Below are 21,846 nucleotides of genomic sequence, written 5' to 3'. Positions count from 1 at the left end.
ATAGTCTCTTATGCAGACGACACACAACTGGTGATCAATCTATCCCGTGATCCAGTTGTGGACGCTGAGAATTTCTCGGCCTGCTTGGTAGCACTTGACGGCTGGATGAAACAGAACTGTCTCCGCCTCAATGGCAATAAGACGGAAGTTCTTATCGTAGGCCCCTGCCCTTCCATTTGGACCTCTGCCTGGTGGCCCACGGAACTGGGCTTGGTCCCGGCCCCAGTAGACACAGTCAAAAACCTTGGCTTCCTTCTCGACTCTAAGCTAGCATATACCAACCATGTGGGGAAGGTTGCCGGAAAATGCTATGGACTCCTGAAGGTCCTGAGGAAAGTCCTGGACCTTCTGCCCCCCAGCTCCAGAAAAACTATGGTACATGCCTTGGTCACCTCCCACCTAGACTATGGGAATTCCCTTCTATGCGGACTCAGCAAAAAAGGCCTAGCACAGTTACAACGCGTCCAGAACGCAGCTGCTAGGCTGGTCCTTAACCTCCCTAGGAGAGCCTCTGGGAAACATGCATTACGCTCCCTCCACTGGCTCCCAATAAAGGAACGAATCAAATTTAAAACTATGTGTATAACCCACCGTATAGCTCACAAAAAAGCACCTCCATATCTCCAGGACCTGCTTCCTGTCTATCGCCCCTCACGTCCCCTGAGGTCAATGGGCAGCATGCTTTTAGTGGCGCCTCGGATATATAGAGCTAGGATGGGAGGTCGGTCCTTTAGACACCATGCCAGCAATGACTGGAATAACCTACCCATCGACTTGAGGATGGAGCTGTCTGAAACCAGGTTCAGACAGAGGCTGAAAGCCCACCTTTTCCCCAAGCTAAATTCAGCATAGCAGGCCAGGCACTCCCTCTGTAACCCAGCTAATGAGATGTAGATAGGGCTGTCAGCGCGGGGACGCACTGTTCTCTGTGCAACCATGCGCTTAACAAATGTCATTAACCTAACCTAACCTAACCTACTAAATAAAGAGGAGAAAATAAAGCGAGCTGGTTGCATCTTTCACTGAAGGCGCTGTGGTGTGACCTCCCGAGCGCAGGCTATTTGGATAACAAACATTTTTCACGGCCGCCAGCCGTGGGGAGGAGCACCGTCGCAGGCTGGGGGAGACAAGCAAACCGGCATGCGAACTTGCAGCTCAGAACCCTCTGAACTGAGAAAGCACATCGCCATGCAAATTAAACTGGCTGTTTTAATTCCTCTACCTACAAAGGTGAATTACTAGAATTTAATTGACAAACAACATGAATGAACCTTTTAAAGGAATCGACAATAGCACACCTAAAAACACGATATCCCAGAATTCAACAGCAACACCCACTATGGGCGTGAACATTAACGTGTCAATAAAGGAAACAAAACCAGGTGTGCCTTTCATTTACCTGCTTGTGCCCAAGAAGAAGGGAGTGTGATCCTGAAACGCGTCGGCAAGCATTACTAAATAAAGAGGAGAAAATAAAGCGAGCTGGTTGCATCTTTCACTGAAGGCGCTGTGGTGTGACCTCCAGAGCGCAGGCTATTTGGACAACAAACATTTTTCACGGCCGCCAGCCGTGGGGAGGAGCACCGTCGCAGGCTGGGGGAGACAAGCAAACCGGCATGCGAACTTCCAGCTCAGAACCGTCTGAACTGAGAAAGCACATCGCCATGCAAATTAAACTGGCTGTTTTAATTCCTCTACCTACAAAGGTGAATTACTAGAATTCAATTGACAAGCAACATGAATGAACCTACTAAAGGAATCGACGATAGCACACCTAAAAACACGATATCCCAGAATTCAACAGCAACACCCACTATGGGCGTGAACATTAACGTGTCAATAAAGGAAACAAAACCAGGTGTGCCTTTCATTTACCTGCTTGTGCCCAAGAAGAAGGGAGTGTGATCCTGAAACGCGTCGGCAAGCATTACTAAATAAAGAGGAGAAAATAAAGCGAGCTGGTTGCATCTTTCACTGAAGGCGCTGTGGTGTGACCTCCCGAGCGCAGGCTATTTGGACAACAAACATTTTTCACGGCGGCCAGCCGTGGGGAGGAGCACCGTCGCAGGCTGGGAAAGAAATGCAAACCGGCATGCGAACTTGCAGCTCAGAACCCTCTGAACTGAGAAAGCACATCGCCATGCAAATTAAACTGGCTGTTTTAATTCCTCTACCTACAAAGGTGAATTACTAGAATTTAATTGACAAGCAACATGAATGAACCTACTAAAGGAATCGACAATAGCACACCTAAAAACACGATATCCCAGAATTCAACAGCAACACCCGCTATGGGCATGAACATTAACGTGTCAATAAAGGAAACAAAACCAGGTGTGCCTTTCATTTACCTGCTTGTGCCCAAGAAGAAGGGAGTGTGATCCTGAAACGCGTCGGCAAGCATTACTAAATAAAGAGGAGAAAATAAAGCGAGCTGGTTGCATCTTTTACTGAAGGCGCTGTGGTGTGACCTCCCGAGCGCAGGCTATTTGGACAATAAACATTTTTCACGGCCGCCAGCCGTGGGGAGGAGCACCGTCGCAGGCTGGGGGAGACAAGCAAACCGGCATGCGAACTTGCAGCTCAGAACCCTCTGAACTGAGAAAGCACATCGCCATGCAAATTAAACTGGCTGTTTTAATTCCTCTACCTACAAAGGTGAATTACTAGAATTTAATTGACAAACAACATGAATGAACCTTTTAAAGGAATCGACAATAGCACACCTAAAAACACAATATCCCAGAATTCAACAGCAACACCCACTATGGGCGTGAACATTAACGTGTCAATAAAGGAAACAAAACCAGGTGTGCCTTTCATTTACCTGCTTGTGCCCAAGAAGAAGGGAGTGTGATCCTGAAACGCGTCGGCGTGCATTACTAAATAAAGAGGAGAAAATAAAGCGAGCTGGTTGCATCTTTCACTGAAGGCGCTGTGGTGTGACCTCCAGAGCGCAGGCTATTTGTACAACAAACATTTTTCACGGCCGCCAGCCGTGGGGAGGAGCACCGTCGCAGGCTGGGGGAGACAAGCAAACCGGCTTGCGAACTTGCAGCTCAGAACCCTTTGAACTGAGAAAGCACATCGCCCTGCAAATTAAACTGGCTGTTTTAATTCCTCTACCTACAAAGGTGAATTACTAGAATTTAATTGACAAGCAACATGAATGAACCTACTAAAGGAATCGACGATAGCACACCTAAAAACACGATATCCCAGAATTCAACAGCAACACCCACTATGGGCGTGAACATTAACGTGTCAATAAAGGGAACAAAACCAGGTGTGCCTTTCATTTACCTGCTTGTGCCCAAGAAGAAGGGAGTGTGATCCTGAAACGCGTCGGCAAGCATTACTAAATAAAGAGGAGAAAATAAAGCGAGCTGGTTGTATCTTTCACTGAAGGCGCTGTGGTGTGACCTCCAGAGCGCAGGCTATTTGGACAACAAACACTTTTTTACGGCCGCCAGCCGTGGGGAGAAGCACCGTCGCAGGCTAGGGGAGACAAGCAAACCGGCATGCGAACTTGCAGCTCGGAACCCTCTGAACTGAGAAAGCACATCGCCATGCAAATTAAACTGGCTGTTTTAATTCCTCTACCTACAAAGGTGAATTACTAGAATTTAATTGACAAGCAACATGAATGAACCTACTAAAGGAATCGACGATAGCACACCTAAAAACACGATATCCCAGAATTCAACAGCAACACCCACTATGGGCGTGAACATTAACGTGTCAATAAAGGAAACAAAACCAGGTGTGCCTTTCATTTACCTGCTTGTGCCCAAGAAGAAGGGAGTGTGATCCAGAAACGCGTCGGCAAGCATTACTAAATAAAGAGGAGAAAATAAAGCGAGCTGGTTGCATCTTTCACTGAAGGCGCTGTGGTGTGACCTCCCGAGCGCAGGCTATTTGGACAACAAACATTTTTCATGGCCGCCAGCCGTGGGGAGGAGCACCGTCGCAGGCTGGGGGAGACAAGCAAACCGGCATGCGAACTTGCAGCTCAGAACCCTCTGAACTGAGTAAGCACATCGCCATGCAAATTAAACTGGCTGTTTTAATTTCTCTACCTACAAAGGTGAATTACTAGAATTTAATTGACAAGCAACATGAATGAACCTACGAAATGAATCAACGATAGCACACCTAAAAACACGATATCCCAGAATTCAACAGCAACACCCACTATGGGCGTGAACATTAACGTGTCAATAAAGGAAACAAAACCAGGTGTTCCTTTCATTAACTGCTTGTGCCCAAGAAGAAGGGAGTGTGATCCTGAAACGCGTCGGCAAGCAATACTAAATAAAGAGGAGAAAATGAATCGAGCTGGTTGCATCTTTCACTGAAGGCGCTGTGGTGTGACCTCCCGAGCGCAGGCTAATTGGACAACAAACATTTTTCACGGCCGCCAGCCATGGGGAGGAGCACCGTCGCAGGCTGGGGGAGACAAGCAAACAGGCATGCGAACTTGCAGCTCAGAACCCTCTGAACTGAGAAAGCACATCGCCATGCAAATTAAACTGGCTGTTTTAATTCCTCTACCTACAAAGCTAAATTACTAGAATTTAATTGACAAGCAACATGAATGAACCTACTAAAGGAATCGACGATAGCACACCTAAAAACACGATATCCCAGAATTCAACAGCAACACCCACTATGGGCGTGAACATTAACGTGTCAATAAAGGAAACAAAACCAGGTGTGCCTTTCATTTACCTGCTTGTGCCCAAGAAGAAGGGAGTGTCATCCTGAAACGCGTCGGCAAGCATTACTAAATAAAGAGGAGAAAATAAAGCGAGCTGGTTGCATCTTTCACTGAAGGCACTGTGGTGTGACCTGCCGAGCGCAGGCTATTTGGACAACAAACATTTTTCACGGCCGCCAGCCGTGGGGAGGAGCACCGTCGCAGGCTGGGGGAGAGAAGCAAACCGGCATGAGAACTTGCAGCTCAGAACCCTTTGAACTGAGAAATCACATCGCCATGCAAATTAAACTGGCTGTTTTAATTCCTCTACCTACAAAGGTGAATTACTAGAATTTAATTGACAAGCAACATGAATGAACCTTTTAAAGGAATCGACAATAGCACACCTAAAAACACGATATCCCAGAATTCAACAGCAACACCCACTATGGGCGTGAACATTAACGTGTCAATAAAGGAAACAGAACCAGGTGTGCCTTTCATTTACCTGCTTGTGCCCAAGAAGAAGGGAGTGTCATCCTGAAACGCGTCGGCAAGCATTACTAAATAAAGAGGAGAAAATAAAGCGAGCTGGTTGCATCTTTCACTGAAGCCGCTGTGGTGTGACCTCCCGAGAGCAGGCTATTTGGATAACAAAAATTTTTCACGCCCGCCAGCAGTGGGGAGGAGCACCGTCGCAGGCTGGGGGAGACAAGCAAACCGGCATGCGAACTTGCAGCTCAGAACCCTCTGAACTGAGAAAGCACATCGCCATGCAAATTAAACTGGCTGTTTTAATTCCTCTACCTACAAAGGTGAATTACTAGAATTTAATTGACAAGCAACATGAATGAACCTACTAAAGGAATCGACGATAGCACACCTAAAAACACGATATCCCAGAATTCAACAGCAACACCCACTATGGGCGTGAACATTAACGTGTCAATAAAGGAAACAAAACCAGGTGTGCCTTTCATTTACCTGCTTGTGCCCAAGAAGAAGGGAGTGTGATCCTGAAACGCGTCGGCAAGCATTACTAAATAAAGAGGAGAAAATAAAGCGAGCTGGTTGCATCTTTCACTGAAGGCGCTGTGGTGTGACCTCCCGAGCGCAGGCTAATTGGACAACAAACATTTTTCACGGCCGCCAGCCATGGGGAGGAGCACCGTCGCAGGCTGGGGGAGACAAGCAAACAGGCATGCTAACTTGCAGCTCAGAACCCTCTGAACTGAGAAAGCACATCGCCATGCAAATTAAACTGGCTGTTTTAATTCCTCTACCTACAAAGCTGAATTACTAGAATTTAATTGACAAGCAACATGAATGAACCTACTAAAGGAATCGAGGATAGCACACCTAAAAACACGATATCCCTGAATTCAACAGCAACACCCACTATGGGCGTGAACATTAACGTGTCAATAAAGGAAACAAAACCAGGTGTGCCTTTCATTTACCTGCTTGTGCCCAAGAAGAAGGGAGTGTCATCCTGAAACGCGTCGGCAAGCATTACTAAATAAAGAGGAGAAAATAAAGCGAGCTGGTTGCATCTTTCACTGAAGGCACTGTGGTGTAACCTCCCGAGCGCAGGCTATTTGGACAACAAACATTTTTCACGGCCGCCAGCCGTGGGGAGGAGCACCGTCGCAGGCTGGGGGAGACAAGCAAACCGGCATGAGAACTTGCAGCTCAGAACCCTTTGAACTGAGAAATCACATCGCCATGCAAATTAAACTGGCTGTTTTAATTCCTCTACCTACAAAGGTGAATTACTAGAATTTAATTGACAAGCAACATGAATGAACCTTTTAAAGGAATCGACAATAGCACACCTAAAAACACGATATCCCAGAATTCAACAGCAACACCCACTATGGGCGTGAACATTAACGTGTCAATAAAGGAAACAGAACCAGGTGTGCCTTTCATTTACCTGCTTGTGCCCAAGAAGAAGGGAGTGTGATCCTGAAACGCGTCGGCAAGCATTACTAAATAAAGAGGAGAAAAAAAAAGCGAGCTGGTTGCATCTTTCACTGAAGCCGCTGTGGTGTGACCTCCCGAGAGCAGGCTATTTGGACAACAAAAATTTTTCACGCCCGCCAGCAGTGGGGAGGAGCACCGTCGCAGGCTGGGGGAGACAAGCAAACCGGCATGCGAACTTGCAGCTCAGAACCCTCTGAACTGAGAAAGCACATCGCCATGCAAATTAAACTGGCTGTTTTAATTCCTCTACCTACAAAGGTGAATTACTAGAATTTAATTGACAAGCAACATGAATGAACCTACTAAAGGAATCGACGATAGCACACCTAAAAACACGATATCCCAGAATTCAACAGCAACACCCACTATGGGCGTGAACATTAACGTGTCAATAAAGGAAACAAAACCAGGTGTGCCTTTCATTTACCTGCTTGTGCCCAAGAAGAAGGGAGTGTGATCCTGAAACGCGTCGGCAAGCATTACTAAATAAAGCGGAGAAAATAAAGCGAGCTGGTTGCATCTTTCACTGAAGGCGCTGTGGTGTGACCTCCCGAGCGCAGGCTATTTGGACAACAAAAAATTTTCACGCCCGCCAGCCGTGGGGAGGAGCACCGTCGCAGGCTGGGGGAGACAAGCAAACCGGCATGCGAACTTGCAGCTCAGAACCCTCTGAACTGAGAAAGCACATCACCATGCAAATTAAACTGGCTGTTTTAATTCCTCTGCCTACAAAGGTGAATTACTAGAATTTAATTGACAAGCAACATGAATGAACCTACTAAAGGAATCGACGATAGCACACCTAAAAACACGATATCCCAGAATTCAACAGCAACACCCACTATGGGTGTGAACATTAACGTGTCAATAAAGGAAACAAAACCAGGTGTGCCTTTCATTTACCTGCTTGTGCCCAAGAAGAAGGGAGTGTGATCCTGAAACGCGTCGGCAAGCATTACTAAATAAAGAGGAGAAAATGAATCGAGCTGGTTGCATCTTTCACTGAAGGCGCCGTGATATGACCTCCCGAGAGCAGGCTATTTGGACAACAAACATTTTTCACGCCCGCCAGCCGTGGGGAGGAGCACCATCGCAGGCTGGGGGAGACAAGCAAACCGGCATGCGAACTTGCAGCTCAGAACCCTCTGAACTGAGAAAGCACATCGCCATGCAAAATAAACTGGCTGTTTTAATTCCTCTACCTACAAAGGTGAATTACTAGAATTTAATTGATAAGCAACATGAATGAACCTACTAAAGGAATCGACGATAGCACACCTAAAAACACGATATCCCAGAATTCAACAGCAACACCCACTATGGGCGTGAACATTAACGTGTCAATAAAGGAAACAAAACCAGGTGTGCCTTTCATTTACCTGCTTGTGCCCAAGAAGAAGGGAGTGTGATCCTGAAACGCGTCGGCAAGCATTACTAAATAAAGAGGAGAAAATAAAGCGAGCTGGTTGCATCTTTCACTGAAGGCGCTGTGGTGTGACCTCCCGAGCGCAGGCTATTTGGACAACATATATATATATATATATGTATATATATATATATATATATACATATATATATATATATATACATATATATATATATATATATATATATATATATATATATATATATATATATATATATATATATATATATATATATATATATATATATATATATATATATATATTCCAAGAATAATCCGATGGAGCGCAGAGCTTTCCAGACAGCTGCAAAAACGGACTCGAACCCAAAATTTTGTGCAAATTGATGATTTATTTAGCAGATGGTGTTCCCTTAGTCATCACGACGAGTTTCGCGCTTCACAGAGCGCTTGATCACATGACACAGGTGATCACCTGACACATGTTTAAATACAGTCTACCAATATAAATCGAACTACAAGTGCAATAGAAATGGAAGAGTTAAGTCTCTACGAACTACTCACATTATTGTTGCAATGACTGCAAATGCATTTGTTTATAGTGTCTTTTGAACACATTTAAGCATCTGTAGAGTTAAATAACTGGCATAAGTAAAAAAACATGTGTAATAAACATTCGGTGAAAGTGATTAAAAATAGGAGTTTAACCAAAAAATATTTTTAAATAGGATAAAAACAATCATGGTTAATTATCGGTTAAAGTGCAGCATTATTTTTAGAAGTTCAACGTTTTGCAATGATACCGGTATAGTACCCTATTGCTAAAGTCCGTGTTTTAAAAACACGTACACATGTGGAGCCCCACAAGTGAATACATTGCCATATAATATGTGCAAACTGCAAAGACATGAAAAGTACTGTAAAGTGCTGGTGCAAACAAGACTAAATAGCTGCCAAATTTCATGAGGACAACATCACCTATGGTGGCAAAACGATATTGCATTGAGGGATAAAGGTATAGTCTCTGTAAAATACGAAATACAATCCCCAATTTGGTCGTTTTACCAGTGATAGCATTCACGATATGTACAGTACTAGGGAGAGTATATTAGGGAGAATATATTATCATTCATATAGAGCCGTTTGTTCCATTCACAGCAAGTGACCCAGTGATTAAAAAACAATACGATATTTTGTTCATAATTCATATAAAGCCATATAAATACCTTAAAATGGTAATTTACATAAAAGACTAAAATTAATGAATCTAAAACCACATATAAATAGATTGATAAAATCACAGGCTAATTAATGTATATGGTACAAAAGGGTATAAATAACATAGACAGTCCTAGATATTTCTCCGAATTAATAAAGACCCATGGAACTTTGAAACAGGTTGTGTATTAGCGGGGATTAGTTTTGTGTGTATACTTTATCATAGACAAGTATATAAATCTTCCGTAATGTTCAGGCCTGAGGGATGCTTTGTATTCAGTTCAATGATGTACTGTGTTTCAAGGCGGCGTAATCTGTCTTCCCTATTGCCACCTCTCCTGCTAGCCTGTACACAGTCTATAACATAGTATTTGAGGTCACTACTTTTGGAATTGTGTTTTGACTTAAAGTGCCTCGCTACAGGATAGGTATTGTCCTGATTCCCAATGGCTCGAAGATGTTGCAGGATTCTTCTGTGTACTGGGAGCTTAGTGCTCCCCACGTACAACAGGTTGCAGGGGCATATTAACACGTAGACAGCAAATTCTGTCTTACATGTTAATAGTTTCGTAATTTTATGTTCTCTGCTATCAAAAGGGGAATGGTAGCTCTTTTTGTTGATAGCTTGTTGGCATGCCTTGCAGATTTTGCAATTATAGAATCCTGTATGGGTTTGGTACCATGCTGTTGTTTCCAGTACCTCAGGACTGGTTTTGACCAGTTCGTCCCTCATTGACTGCCCTCTGCTATATGTAATGCTGGGCCTTTTAGGGAGATCCCTCCCGACCACTGGGTCACTGAGTACCAATGGCCAGTTTTTGCTAATAATTTTAGCTATTTCCTTGTATTGGGTGTTGTACTGTACAATAAATCTGAACTCAGAGTTCATTGTGGTGGTGTCCTCAGAGTCTGTTGTTAAAGGTAAGTTACCTGCCAATAAAAGAGATCTGTCTTTCTGATTGGCTTTCTCAATAGCCGCATCTACAATTTTAGGAGAGTATCCCCTGGCTAAAAATCTTGCTTTGCTCTCCCTCTGTGCCAAATCTAGATCAGTCTGCCTACTATGTATCCTTTTAAGGCGTAGCATCTCGCCATAAGGGATGCTGTTAATGAGGTGCTTAATGTGGGAACTGGTGGCGTGTAAGGTGGAATTTCCAGCTGTGGCCTTACGGTGCAGTCTTGTCTCCATTTTACCCTGTTCTATAAACACCTCAGTGTCAAGGAAAGTAATAGACGACTTACTCAGTGTAGCTGTGAACTGGAGGTTGAGATTGTTATTATTGAGATCAGAGATAAAATTTTCAGCTGATAACATATCCCCTTCCCAGATCACAAAAAGATCGTCAATGAAACGTAGCCAGGTAATTACCTGGGCCTGCATCGTTGTTGAGTGTGATACCATGAGGACCATCTCCTCCCACCAGCCCATGTATATATATATATTTATATTTATATATATGTAGAAACAGTCCCTCTCGCAGAAAGAAGGACTCAGAGGCCTGAAGGGGTTTTCAGAAAAGCCAGCTCGCTTTATTTCATCTTTAGGCAGTGGCAGCGGGCGAATGCATTCCGGCGTAGTCAGCCTTCTTCAGCGCCCAGCACTGAGCACACCTAATAGTCCACCTGTTAAAAAATCTTCCCAGCAAACGCTGCTCCTCCACCTAATGGTGTCGCCACACCCAAAGTAGTTCAGTGTCAATGAATAAACTACAGCTCCCAGAAGGCACTGTACCGTCCAGCCTGGGCGGGTGGTGTGGAGGAGTGAGGCAGAACGGTAGGTCCGCGCTGGTGCAGGTAGGCTGTGTGTTATTCCATCCAGACGAACAGCCACGGCCGACTTCCTTGGTCCCCTTACACTGCAACAACCAGCCTCATGGAACAACAGACAGGGCAGGGGCTGTCAATGCGGACTTAGCTCCAAGCAGGTAAAATACCTTAATCTCCCCAAATTGTTCCGTGGTGACTGGCGGTCTTGAGGAAATGTCGATCCCTCTACGCCTAACAGCTGCAAGCAGTCTGGTGCCAGTATTTTTTCCTCGACCATTTGGTGTTGCAGAGCCTTCTGTTCTGCGTCCCTGGCAGGTGCAGCAATTACTTGTAGAAACAGTCCCTCTCGCAGAAAGAAGGACTCAGAGGCCTGAAGGGGTTTTCAGAGAAGCCAGCTCGCTTTATTTCATCTTTAGGCAGTGGCAGCGGGCAAATGCGTTTCGGCATAGTCAGCCTTCTTCAGCGCCCAGCACTGAGCACACCTAATAGTCCACCTGTTAAAAAATCTTCCCAGCAAACGCTGCTCCTCCCCCTAATGGTGTCGCCACACCCAAAGTAGTTCAGTGTCAATGAATAAACTACAGCTCCCAGAAGGCACTGTACCGTCCAGCCTGGGCGGGTGGTGTGGAGGAGTGAGGCAGAACGGTAGGTCCGCGCTGGTGCAGGTAGGCTGTGTGTTATTCCATCCAGACGAACAGCCACGGACGACTTCCTTGGTCCCCTTACACTGCAACAACCAGCCTCATGGAACAACAGACAGGGCAGGGGCTGTCAATGCGGACTTAGCTCCAAGCAGGTAAAATACCTTAATCTCCCCAAATTGTTCCATGGTGACTGGCGGTCTTGAGGAAATGTCGATCCCTCGACGCCTAACAGCTGCAAGCAGTCTGGTGCCAGTATTTTTTCCTCGACCATTTGTTGTTGCAGAGCCTTCTGTTCTGCGTCCCTGGCAGGCGCAGCAATTACTTGTAGAAACAGTCCCTCTCGCAGAAAGAAGGACTCAGAGGCCTGAAGGAGTTTTCAGAGAAGCCAGCTCGCTTTATTTCATCTTTAGGCAGTGGCAGCGGGCGAATGCATTTCGGCGTAGTCAGCCTTCTTCAGCGCCCAGCACTGAGCACACCTAATAGTCCACCTGTTAAAAAATCTTCCCAGCAAACGCTGCTCCTCCCCATAATGGTGTCGCCACACCCAAAGTAGTTCAGTGTCAACAAATAAACTACAGCTCCCAGAAGGCACTGTACCGTCCAGCCTGGGCGGGTGGTGTGGAGGAGTGAGGCAGAACGGTAGGTCCGCGCTGGTGCAGGTAGGCTGTGTGTTATTCCATCCAGACGAACAGCCACGGCCGACTTCCTTGGTCCCCTTACACTGCAACAACCAGCCTCATGGAACAACAGACAGGGTAGGGGCTGTCACTGCGGACTTAGCTCCAAGCAGGTAAAATACCTTAATCTCCCCAAATTGTTCCGTGGTGACTGGCCGTCTTGAGGAAATGTCGATCCCTCGACGCCTAACAGCTGCAAGCAGTCTGGTGCCATTATTTTTTCCTCGATATATATATATATGTGTGTGTGTGTGTGTGTGTATTTCATTAATAATTTATTGTACAAGCTCCTATCTGGTAAAGGAACATAGGCATTGACTGTTTTTTTAATGAACCATACACTTTTAATAGGCAACCATATAGTTTGCTGCAACACAAAATACTTTTACTATAGAAGAAGCATTGGAGCATGTCATTACCCCCACTATCCAACCTGCTTGTAGGACATGGGGACTACTAGCCATGATGTCCGTGCTATAAAATGCAAATGTTGCCCTTATTTAGTTCACACCTTGTTGGAGTCCACCCCCCCAGCCAAAACCTTCAATCCATTTGGAGAGGGCTGGCCTCACAAGATAATCATACTCTATGTTTGTCAGTCAAACAATTCTTAGAAATATTTCTCTTCATATTCTACTTGAAGAAAGAAAAACATGAACAAGCAGTAGCTAAAATGGTGTACCTCACAACTACAACTAACATGGGTAAATGGAATTCTGCGACAATGGAGGACCAAATTATGTGGTAACTGTTAGCTGTCCCATATATCTTTAACACAAGAATTGTTAAACAATTTACACAATAAAAGTAATTTGGTGCACCTTACTGTGTGTTTGCATTTGCACAGTCCTCCTTTTGGACTGAACCTTCACAGCAGGTGTTGTCATTGAGTGCACATATCAGGTATATGGTTCATGTTTAATTATCTGGGGATATACATGTTAGGTGCGATTCTTGCTAGTGGGTCCACTGTCATGCTCATGTATGAATTGACACAATTATCTGTCAAGAAATGGCAAATTATGAGGCACATTCTGTGCCAGTATTGTGTTTCTATTTATATTAGTATTACATTAATATTATCTAGGAAAAGGTTTCATTTATTCACTAAATTAGTGCAAGTTAACCACCCGAATGCAACAACTGAAAGGTGACAAGCTAAACATTGCCATGGGTCTGCTAACGCGCAGCAGCACGAGTGGCCCATTTTCAGTACCGCTTGATCAGTTTGAGCGGCAAATATTTTTTTGTACGTTCAAGCACTGTAAACCCACAATTATGTGGAAAATTGAAAGCCACTGAATGACATAATTGCAGTGCTCCCCACTACAATGAACTGATGAGTAATATTAATTGCAGGTTGCTTTTAATAGTTATGCAAAAATCCTTTTAAAAAAATCAACAAACTACTCATATTGGAGAGATTACTTCACAAAAAATTACCCCTGTCTAATGCTAAGATAAACACACACACGTGGAATCCACTTTGAATATAAAGCTCAAATCCCAAATGTATTTTCTCACCTGTGAAAAAACTTGTCCAATGCACGCACGTGGTCCCAAAGAAAAAGGGAAATAGGTGAAGTAGGGCCTAACGGAAAAACAAGCAACATTTAATTAAGTAGGACAAATGTCAGTAAAACAGTGGTAAACCAATAGTCAATACCGCCATACCCAACTTTCCTAGTTATAGCAACATGCCAACAGGCAGTGGCAGCCGACAAAGATAGAGTGGTGGGGTGGGTGGAGGAGGCCAAGGGTGAAGCGGGCAGCAAGGGGTTAATAATCCAAAAAAAAGACTTACCTGGTGCTGCCAGCTGCCTTGCGCTCCTCTGCATCCAGAATCTAGTCCCAGCAGTCCCTGGGACAGCATCACGGACTCCCCATCCAATAACGGTGCTGCTCTCCAGCATGAGAGCAGTGTAGGGATTTCCTGAGCGGGCAGGATTAATGCTCGCTCAGGCATAGGGAGTCTGTGCTGTTTTACCAACCCGGCTGTGCAATACAGCTGAGTTGGATAAATCTAAGTGGCCAAACTGATGTGCGCACTTTAAAGTTCAACTTGTGATATGGTTGGCAGTCCTTGCGCGGGTTTAGCGCAGAGGAGCCGGCGCAGTTGCCCCAAACTTGAAATCAGGCCCTAATATTCAAGTCCATTTCGATGACATTCAAAGGAAGCTACACAACTCTAGAGAAAGAGATGGAATACCAAGACTGTAATAAAAAGATGGCAAATTTATTGCCAAATTAGGATTGGTCAAAGTGGGCAATATGGGCATTAATCAGGATACAGACTGCAATACTATTTATGACTCTGCTATTTAAAACTCTGAGACAACCCTTTTTATTCCATGCAAAGAGAGGTAACTATCAAATAAGTATGTGATTTTATACCATCTTCTTAGCGAGAGATGAAAACAAGATGTTATAATATATCTGAGGTCTTCACAATAATTATTTGAATACTGTATATAACTGAACATTACTGAATCTATGTCAATGGTATTGAAGAGTGCAACACCAGTTCTAATCATTCCATCACAAATGTACCTCCCATCTACCTCACCATGGACAAGAGCCAAGATATTCTGTATGGGTAACACATTCACTAAGGCTCTGAACCTGAAGCACAAGCACATCATCATGAATGATATGACAAGCAAGTAATGCCACTGTCACCTAAAACCCCATATAAATATTGATATGGTTGTACAGTTCAATGCCACCCATGGCTGTTATACAATTACTCCAATGTACTGAATACTAGTTACATCCACCAACAAGACCCTTCTTGCTCAGGTTGTGCTTGTAATATATACTGCTTTGTACTACTTAACTTGTTCTTTTCTTGCCTTTCAGGATGACTATATCCTATATCTATTTCTGAATATAATACATTTCCTGTTTTTTTTAACATCACTATTACACTTTCACCTGTCCCTATCCAGGCTTATCAGAGCTGTTTTAATATCACCCCAAGCACTGCCTATTATACATATGTCAATGTTCGATGAAAAGCTGTAAAACAAATTTCACTTTCAAATTATATCCAAATATAGATCTGGTGAAGCAAAGGGCATACATTAAAATGATGATATTATTGCCTTGAAGAAGTTCCTTATGAGGGACGAAACACATTGGTGCTATTGGAGTAGGTGGAGTTTTGTTGTTTATCAAGGCTGATCAACAGATGAGGATTTTGGAAACAATATAAATATGGAATTAACAGAAGCAATCAACATAACAATCAAGGTTAAAGACTGTTTGCTATTAGAATGTCTGTAAATTTATATTTTTTGTGTGTAGAGTATATATCAGAGAAATCTATTCTGGCATTACTAAAATCTCTTTTTTATTTGCCAATACCAATATACCCCCATTAAAATATTTCAAGTTGAGTGCATTTTAACGGGATTTAATTGCTCCCCCTTTTTTCCTTTACCCAATTTGATATTTTTTTAGCAGCATAAAGTTACGCAGTAGGTGTCTTGCACCATACTGACAAATGATGCATGTGGCAAAGTTTGGTGTGTAAGGATCTTGGCCAAAGCTCATTGTTTATATACTATAAAATAGGCATATTTAAAAAGAGAATTTTGAAACAAATACTTAAAAGAAGGATCTGGTTAAGTCCAAAGGAAATACTGAGATATGGTATGAAATGGTAGTTACAAATTTTATTTTGATATTGTCTGATGTGCCCACCAATAAGGAAATAAAGGCGACCATCTCTCAAAAAGATTACAAATCTTTTTCTTAATATTATCAAATTCGTTTTGGAGTTTATCCTTAACTGAAGTGGAAAACCATAAACCATAATACCTCATCTTGAAACTGTTCCAAACAACATTAAATCCATCACACATAACTTTAACAACTTACTTATTCAAATATAAAATATATGATTTGTCCCCAACAAGATTCTAATTAGATATATTTGCAAGTCTCTAGCTTTATAAAAAATCCAAGTAAAAATGCTTATGGCTTTATAACAAAAAATGGAGCAGTACTAACAGGTAACTCTGTGAAGATCAAAATGAGCTGAAAGATTAGCGTTAACATACAGTGAACTTTAGAGTCACCATATCATTGAAAATTTTGCTGTACAAAAAGTGATCCAAACCCATTTTAATACTAACATCATATATTTCTAGTATAGATGCTCAAACGGTTTTTCCTCATCTAAAAGTACCAATATTAAAGGTGAATTAAACAGAAAGCCTTTAAGCTCCATTTCAATATTAATCTCACAGTGTTTATATTATTTGAAAGAAAACCACTAGAACTTGGAAGAACAGCGCATTATTCAACACTTTTTTCAAACAAAATTAAGTGGGTGTTAACTTTTCTGCTCATGTCTAAATAGCTTAATAAAATATCTAATGTATACAAATAATTAGATAAAAATAAAAATATATAAAAATATATCAATAAAGGTATCTTGGGGCCTACATGATTATTATTGCCTATTAGAAATGTATATATGTTTTCATAATATCAAAACAGGCAGAACAACATGTCCTACAACATTAACAATAAATATGGTATGCAATAGGATTAATACAAATGTCTAGAAAGTTGGAATCAGTTGTCAATGTTTGGCGAAATACTTACTTTGGGGCGTCTGGATGAAATCGATCTGGGTCGAAGGTGAGTGCGTCCTTGAAATACTTGTCCAGCCGGCCCATGATGTACGCATTGAACTATAAATAAATGCATGAAAATAATGTCCTATTTAATTATTATTGGTAAGCCGGCTCAATAAACCTTTTCTTGACCAGACCTTCTTATTCACTTTACACACAACCAACATAACATAATGAAACTAAAAATAATTAACATAACATAAATAGCAGGGATGTGGACATTTCTAAAATAATTACTGGTCCAAGAAACTTAGGGCCATATTATCAAGAAAGGGCAATACATTATCGCCGCTTTTATCGGCAGGAAACTGCCGCTAAAGCGGCGATAATGGGCTTGATAATATGCCCTTGTGAATTCCCATAGAAGCCCAGGTTCTAATGTTCACCTAGGCTTCTAAGGGAATTCACAAGGGCATATTATCAAGCCCATTAACGCCGCTTTAGCAGCAATTTCCTGTCGATAAAAGAAGCGATAATGTATAGCCCTTTATTGATAATATGGCCCTCTGTGCTTCAGAAACTTTTTTTCTCATAAAATAAATGCAGTTGACCCCTTTCAAGCTTTGTTGTGAAGGGACAATCTATGCCAGCGTTCTTATTATATCAGATGTCTGATAATAGCTTCATCGATTATGCCAGGGTTCATTTAGTAGGTTTGCATACAAGAACTGATTTTGCCACCATTCCACAACTCAACATGCATGGGCTGTAAATAGAAAGGAAGCAGTAGTTCAAGCACTGGAATGCCCTATGACTTTGTGCACAACCAGAGACCTACATGTTTAAGGGTGTTCACCAACTCTTCTCCAATCTCTTACCTCACTGGAAAAGGTTGAAAACTTACCCCTGACATGGGCAAGTGTAAATCATTTTCCAGGTTGAGAAAAAAAGAGGTTGTAGAGAAACTGGATTTGCAATCACTTGACATATTTTGTTATGAACAAATATACACATGTATCATGAGTTAATGAAAATCACAAACTTTTTCTAAGAGTACCGTTTCCAGGGCTACTTCTGTAAATTGTTGTGAATTCCTCAAAGGCATAAATATCCACCAATACAAGGACGTATAACTGCGGGATGCACTTTTGTGAATTTCTTTAATAATCGGTCTCCTGATTTGTTATCATATTGCCCATAACGGCATTAAGCTTATTCTCCATTGCTAATCTGTTTTTAAACATTGGCATGCACAAAACACGTTTAACTAAATTAAGCATGAAACATGTTTTACTAAATCATGCCTGAGAGAAATGGTGTCCAAATTTACACAACAATTTAGCACAACGCTTTTTTTTCAAGTTGCAATTTTTTTCGTGAGCAGTTTAATTTGAGAGCAAATAATCAGTAGCCTGACATTGGGGCTTCTGTATATATTTGCATCCAATCAGGGGCATCGGGGAGAATAACAAACAGCCCCTAACTGTTACATTTTGAAATATTTATACATGTTTTCATAATCAAACCAGTAATCAGTAATGAAAGCTGAGCTCACTTCATTTCCTTAGCACGTTCACCGTAATAGTAAAGACTATACAATAATAGATCATACATATCTATTTGAAAAACCTATAAATATGGATACAAATTTTGCTTTAAAAGCAGACAATCCTCTTTCACAGATTCATGCTCTGGTCTAAAATGACAGCCATATAGTTTGCACTGCAAGGGCTTGGGCCAACTTGTCTGGTGAGGAAAATAAATGTACTTATTTGTATGTATATGGTATTTCTATAAGCAGTTGAGCTCTATACATGGTAAAGGAAAGTTTACAGTAGGTGAGTAACAGGAGAGAAAGCTGAGTTGAGGACGGTTAATGCACTGTGATGTAGTGTTCATTAAAGAGGTGAGAGTGCAACCCTTTTCTACATTGACTCTCGGAATTAGGTGCAGGATGACGCAAAGCCTCGCCGCACAACTGAGACCTCCTTGGAACCGAAGACTGATAATGCGAAGACCCACACTGCCTCACAGTGCAGACTGCACCCCAGGATCCAAGCTACCACGTTCAGTGTGCCCTAGAGGGTCCCTGTGGCCGTCCCATGCTCAATCGCGGTCAGTCTGAACTCGTAACTTTTTCCTGGTCTGGAACAACGAGATAACCTTCACTGGTGCTTATTGCTTCTAAGCGCTCAAACTATTTTTATTGTTTAAAAAGGCATATCTTTGCTTATTGGATTTCTGTCGTTTTGATCTTGTTTTTCTTATAATATATTAATCTATTTTTAACAACCTATGTGGAGTTTGTTTGTGATGTATTCACTGTGTTATTGTGTTTGTGTTGCATAAATACTTTACACATTGCCTCTTTAGATAAGTCTGACGGCTGTCTGTTAAGCTATCAGAGGGCGAGCAGAGGCTATCTCTTAGTGTGAACCGAGCTTACCCTGACTAGAGTGGTGGTTCCTGTCTGGACTGGGTGTATACCTCAGCCAACCAGGAATGCCATTTCTAACAGAGCAGAACAGGGGAGGGTAGTGGTGATGTAACTTAGGAGTCAGTAGGTTATAAGGTTAGATTCAATGATCCAGCAAGACATCCTCCTTGCCTCCAGAATGCAGCAACATTCAGCCCTCAAAATCCATTGCTCAGTTCTTCACCTTACGTTTGTCAGCTGGATTTCCACAACTGACCAGAAAACAGGCAGCAGGGTTGTCGCTCTTTTGCTTTCTGTTCTACAACCACCACCCATCAAAATTCTTGATACCTAGGGTGTAAACTGTCCAGCCTACTGTCAGGCTTAATAATGAGTCAAAAATAATGTTTGAAGCATTCATCCCTGCAAACTCCTTTACATCTACCCAATCTGCCAGTAGCAGGCCACACTGGCTCCTGTGTGCAGTACTAAGTACACACACAGCTGCCCTCCTGATGGCACTCCTCAATCACTTCTGGAAAGGGGCGACCATTCGGTCCCCCCGAACGTATGGTGGAGTACCACGATCCCCCCGGGAAGCCATCTTGGGCGGGAAGCGAGTCTCGGCTGGTATGCCCGAAGCGGCGTAGCCGGGGCGCGCCTTTTTCCCGCCCTGGAGTGGGTTGTCCTAGACACTGACGCGGACGGCCACGCCCTCGGAGGCAGGCGGGGGCGGGTTTACGCCCGCCCTGAAGACGGATAAAAGGAGCAACAAGCCAAGGAAACATCCTCTTGTTCCTGTGCTCTGAAGCTGCACCTCCCCGCTGCACGTGAGCTCGAGACGGAACGAAGAGCCAATTTTGAGCGTTGTAATCTTTCCCGTCTGAGAATGCCCAAGAAAGTCGGAAAGCGGGTCGGTACCGATCAGATGCTCCGCATGCTCATGAAGGAGGTAGCCGATTTGAAGAAGCAAATGGCGGCTAAGAACGGGGAGGGAGGACTGAAACGGCCTTTGCCGGGAGTAGCCCCCGGTGGGAGAGGCAAGAGATCCAGAAGGGGGGCGCTTGGGGGGGAAGCCCCGATTCCCGATACCCCACTTGAGGAGCCAACCCCGGTGCCGAAGGAGGGGAACCCGATCCCCGTGGTGGTCACCCCCGTGACCGGGGAAGATATGCCTCCCGAGTTAGCGGCACAATTGGCAGCGTGGTTGGGAAAAGATAGCGAGGGCACCACGGCTGACGACGCCCGGGCAGTAATGAGACAACTGCAGGAATCTAGGGAGGCTGCGAAGGCACCATCTTCTGTTACCCCGCCGGTTCCGGCGGCGGAAAATGCAACAGGCCCAGGTTCGGCGGCAAATGCAGCTTCTGGTTCAGGTAAGCGGCCATTGCCGATCGCGGGGGAGGGGCCTGTACCTTCACGAAGGGAGAAGGTGGCTCAGCATGTTCCATTGGAAATTAAGGAAAAGATTTGGGCAAATAAGTATGTTAACATTTTTTCTTTGCTTACCGACCATTACGAGATGGAGCATGTTAAGAGCCAAAAGGAGCTCATGCACCCGAGTGTTTGGCGCGCAAAAATGGCCGCCTTTAAGGTTGACGAAAACATTGGTACTTGGGGCAGAGCGTGGGGCATTTTTACCTCCATCATGGGCGAGCGTAGGCCCGAGTTGCTGACCGAGTTGCCTATTTATCAATCACGTATCATGGAGTATTCCGTAGCGTATGGGGGCAATCAGTGGTTCTGCTATGACAATATTTTTAGAAAAGCTAAGGAACACGACCCAGTTCTGACTTGGGATTGTTACGACTCTGTGTCATGGCAAAAAATGGAGAGTACAGGAATGTTAAAAGTGCCATTGTCAGGGAGTAACGGGGGTGAATCTTCCCGCCAATACTCTGGGACACCCTTTCGGGCGGGGGCAGGTAACGAGTACCACTCGAAGCCGAGTGGCAATGCAGGTAAAAGGGGGATTTGTTGGAATTTTAACAGAGGGAAATGTACAAGGCCCCAGGGGTCATGCAAGTTCAGACATGAATGTGGGGGGTGTGGGCAGCCATCCCATCCTGAGTCCATGTGCAGAGCCAAAACGGGTGATAACGGTGGTAGGGGAAGCGCCAAACAGGTCTGAAATGGTCCGAGGGGCGCCTTTACCTACTCCGATTGATACCATGGCAATGATTCCTTGGCTCAACGAATACCCAGATCATGCTTCCGCTGGGGTGTTGCGAAATGGGTTTTCATATGGTTTCCGCATCCCAGTGGGGGATTTTCGGGGTGTAGCAAACTGTAGGAATCAACTGTCGGTCTTGCAGCATACGGCGGTGGTTCAGGTAAAGATTGGGAAGGAGGTGACTCGAGGTCGTGTCGCCGGTCCATTTGATGTGCCACCGGTTGCTAACTTTGTTTGTTCCCCTCTAGGGGTGGTCCCCAAGAAGGACCCGGGTGAGTTTCGGCTGATACATAACT

At 43.8% G+C, this 21,846-nt stretch overlaps 1 protein-coding gene across 1 annotated transcript in view; it reads right to left on the bottom strand.

Moving 5' to 3' along the window:
• The window catches only part of LOC147690175 (cholesterol 24-hydroxylase-like), a 471,985-nt gene that overhangs the window by 29,055 nt on the left and 421,084 nt on the right, over window positions 1–21,846 (bottom strand). The window contains exons 13-14 of the mRNA XM_086936649.1: window positions 16,990–17,078; window positions 13,900–13,966 (exon numbers count right to left, since the gene is read on the bottom strand). Of these exons, the coding sequence (XP_086792775.1) occupies window positions 13,900–13,966; window positions 16,990–17,078 (156 nt within the window). The remainder of the gene's footprint in view (window positions 1–13,899; window positions 13,967–16,989; window positions 17,079–21,846) is intronic.

The sequence above is a fragment of the Lissotriton vulgaris genome, chromosome 9 (assembly GCF_964263255.1).
Source record: "Lissotriton vulgaris chromosome 9, aLisVul1.2, whole genome shotgun sequence".
NCBI classification, from domain to species: Eukaryota; Metazoa; Chordata; class Amphibia; order Caudata; family Salamandridae; genus Lissotriton; species Lissotriton vulgaris.
Note: the sequence above shows the minus strand (reverse complement) of the source record. Positions and strands in the feature narration are given on the sequence as shown.